Raw genomic sequence first — 1,934 nt, 5'->3', positions numbered from 1 at the left:
TGCAGAACCTTATCCACTATTTCAGGAGAACCTCAGAGCATCCCTTGGAATTAGGGCAAAAAACATTGCTCTCTTTTTTCAGATGGAAAGACTGAGGTCTGGAAGGCACTTGCTATGTCCCACATTCAAATAGAAAGAACTCCCAATAGCTAAACTTAAGTCCAGTAATCACAAATGCCAAGGCCTAACAGAGGTCACACTTGAGGCTGACAACAGCCTAATATATTAGGTACTACTCTAAGACCCATTTCACAGATGAGGGGTCTGAGGCTCAGAAAGGTTGAGTAACTTGCCCAGGGTCACAAAACTAGCAGATGGCAAGAGTGAAGTTACACAGCCAAGCAGACTGGGGATTATGCTGGACTCCTCAGCACACCGGGGAGGACTGGCTGGGAATGGGAATCTTGTGTCTGCTGGTTCCAAGTACAAGCATCCTTCCTGCAAGCGTTGAAGTCAGTGAGTGGGGAGGGGCCCAGGCACACTGAAGGCACCCTTGTCAATGTTTGCTGAATGAATGGACTCTGCACCACCAGGACATTCTCCCCTGTTGGGGTAGCATGTACCCTGGAGCCGGCAGGCGGGAGGCCACTGGATGCCCAAGTGCAATGCATCCAGCCAGCAAGTCTATTTTAAACTCCTCTGGTTAGCAGAGCCCCTCCCCAGCCTGGATTCGGATGGAGGCTAGCATTAACAAGCTCACTGTCTGGAAGCTCACTGTGTGGAAAATCTCTTTCCACATGCACCCACTCACAGAGTAAAGGCCATGTGAAGGCACAGCAAGAAGGAGGCTGTCTGCAAGTCAGGAAGAGAGCCCTCATCAGAAACCAAATCAACCAGCATCTTGATCTTGCCCTTCCCAGCCTCCATATCCGTGAGAAACAAATTTTAAGCCACCTAGTCTATGGTATTTTGTCTGGCACAAAATGGTACAAATGTAACAAGCTTACCTGTTACATTTTTTAAATTAGTGTTTAAAATGTAAAAAATAATCATGACCCACCCACATAGAACAAGAGAGAACCACAAGTGGTTCTTCCCAGAGGCTCCAGCTACCTGTGGCTAGAAGGACCACCAGCCCTGTCACTCAGGACCACACTTGGCTAGGGCCCCCTTCTCAGTACCTGGCGTCTATTTGTCAAGGACCATTCAGCCTTGACTGAGCTTCTGAACAAGGAGCCAGGAATTTTCTCTAACCAGGGTCACAGGCCAGGGCACTGGAGTGAGCAGTCTTATTAGTCTTTACAAAAGCTAGCTGCTGACTTCTGGATTAAAAAAGAAAGAGAAAGGCAGGCAAGGAAGTGCCCAACCTTCCCCAAAACAGGCTGGCTGTGGCCTGGAACGTGCTCCTGGGTCACCTGCAGGAGCCCGGCCATGCATAGAGAGGCAGCCCTGCACAAGGAGGCAGGCACTGCTGGGGCCGCGGCAAAACCTTATCTGGGCCAGGAAGCCTAGGTACTGGTTCCAAGGAGGCTCCTGACTCTGGCTAGGTGGCTCTCCCTTCTGTGCCTCGATTTCTTGGGCTGTGAACCGGGGTGGGGAGCTGGTAGGGCTAACCTGTGGGAGGGCACTGGGAAGCGCAGGGCACCGCCCACTGGCCGCTGCAGAACCGGCTTTGCGGTGTAAACAGCCCCAGCCTCAGGCCGGGCAGCTGGGACCGAGAGAACCAGCCACCATCTGGATACTTCGGGCCGACAGGTCCATACCAGGCCCCCACCATACAGGCAGTAAGGTCCAGTCTCAGGGAGGAGGAGGAGGGGAGAGAGGATTTGAGGAAGAGAAGACAGAGACCCAGAAAAAGGGGTGGCAGAGAGCAAGGAGGGAGAGGAGGGACGGTGGGGAAGGGACCACGGAGGGGGTGGGGTCCTTTGGCTCCCCTGGCAGCCCGCAGCCGTCCCCAGGGCCCGGGAGGGAGGTCGCTGAGCGCGAGTCTGGGG

General features: G+C 53.7%; 1 protein-coding gene across 1 annotated transcript in view; it reads right to left on the bottom strand.

Moving 5' to 3' along the window:
- Positions 1 to 1,928, bottom strand: part of SLC29A3 (solute carrier family 29 (equilibrative nucleoside transporter), member 3) — a 62,986-nt gene extending 61,058 nt beyond the window's left edge. The window contains exon 1 of the mRNA XM_011991080.1: positions 1,555 to 1,928. Coding sequence (XP_011846470.1) covers positions 1,555 to 1,717 — 163 coding nt within the window. The 5' untranslated portion in view covers positions 1,718 to 1,928. The remainder of the gene's footprint in view (positions 1 to 1,554) is intronic.
- Positions 1,929 to 1,934: the final 6 nt, after the last annotated feature.

This window comes from Mandrillus leucophaeus, unplaced genomic scaffold (genome assembly GCF_000951045.1).
Source record: "Mandrillus leucophaeus isolate KB7577 unplaced genomic scaffold, Mleu.le_1.0 Scaffold39, whole genome shotgun sequence".
Taxonomy (NCBI): domain Eukaryota; kingdom Metazoa; phylum Chordata; class Mammalia; order Primates; family Cercopithecidae; genus Mandrillus; species Mandrillus leucophaeus.
Note: the sequence above shows the minus strand (reverse complement) of the source record. Positions and strands in the feature narration are given on the sequence as shown.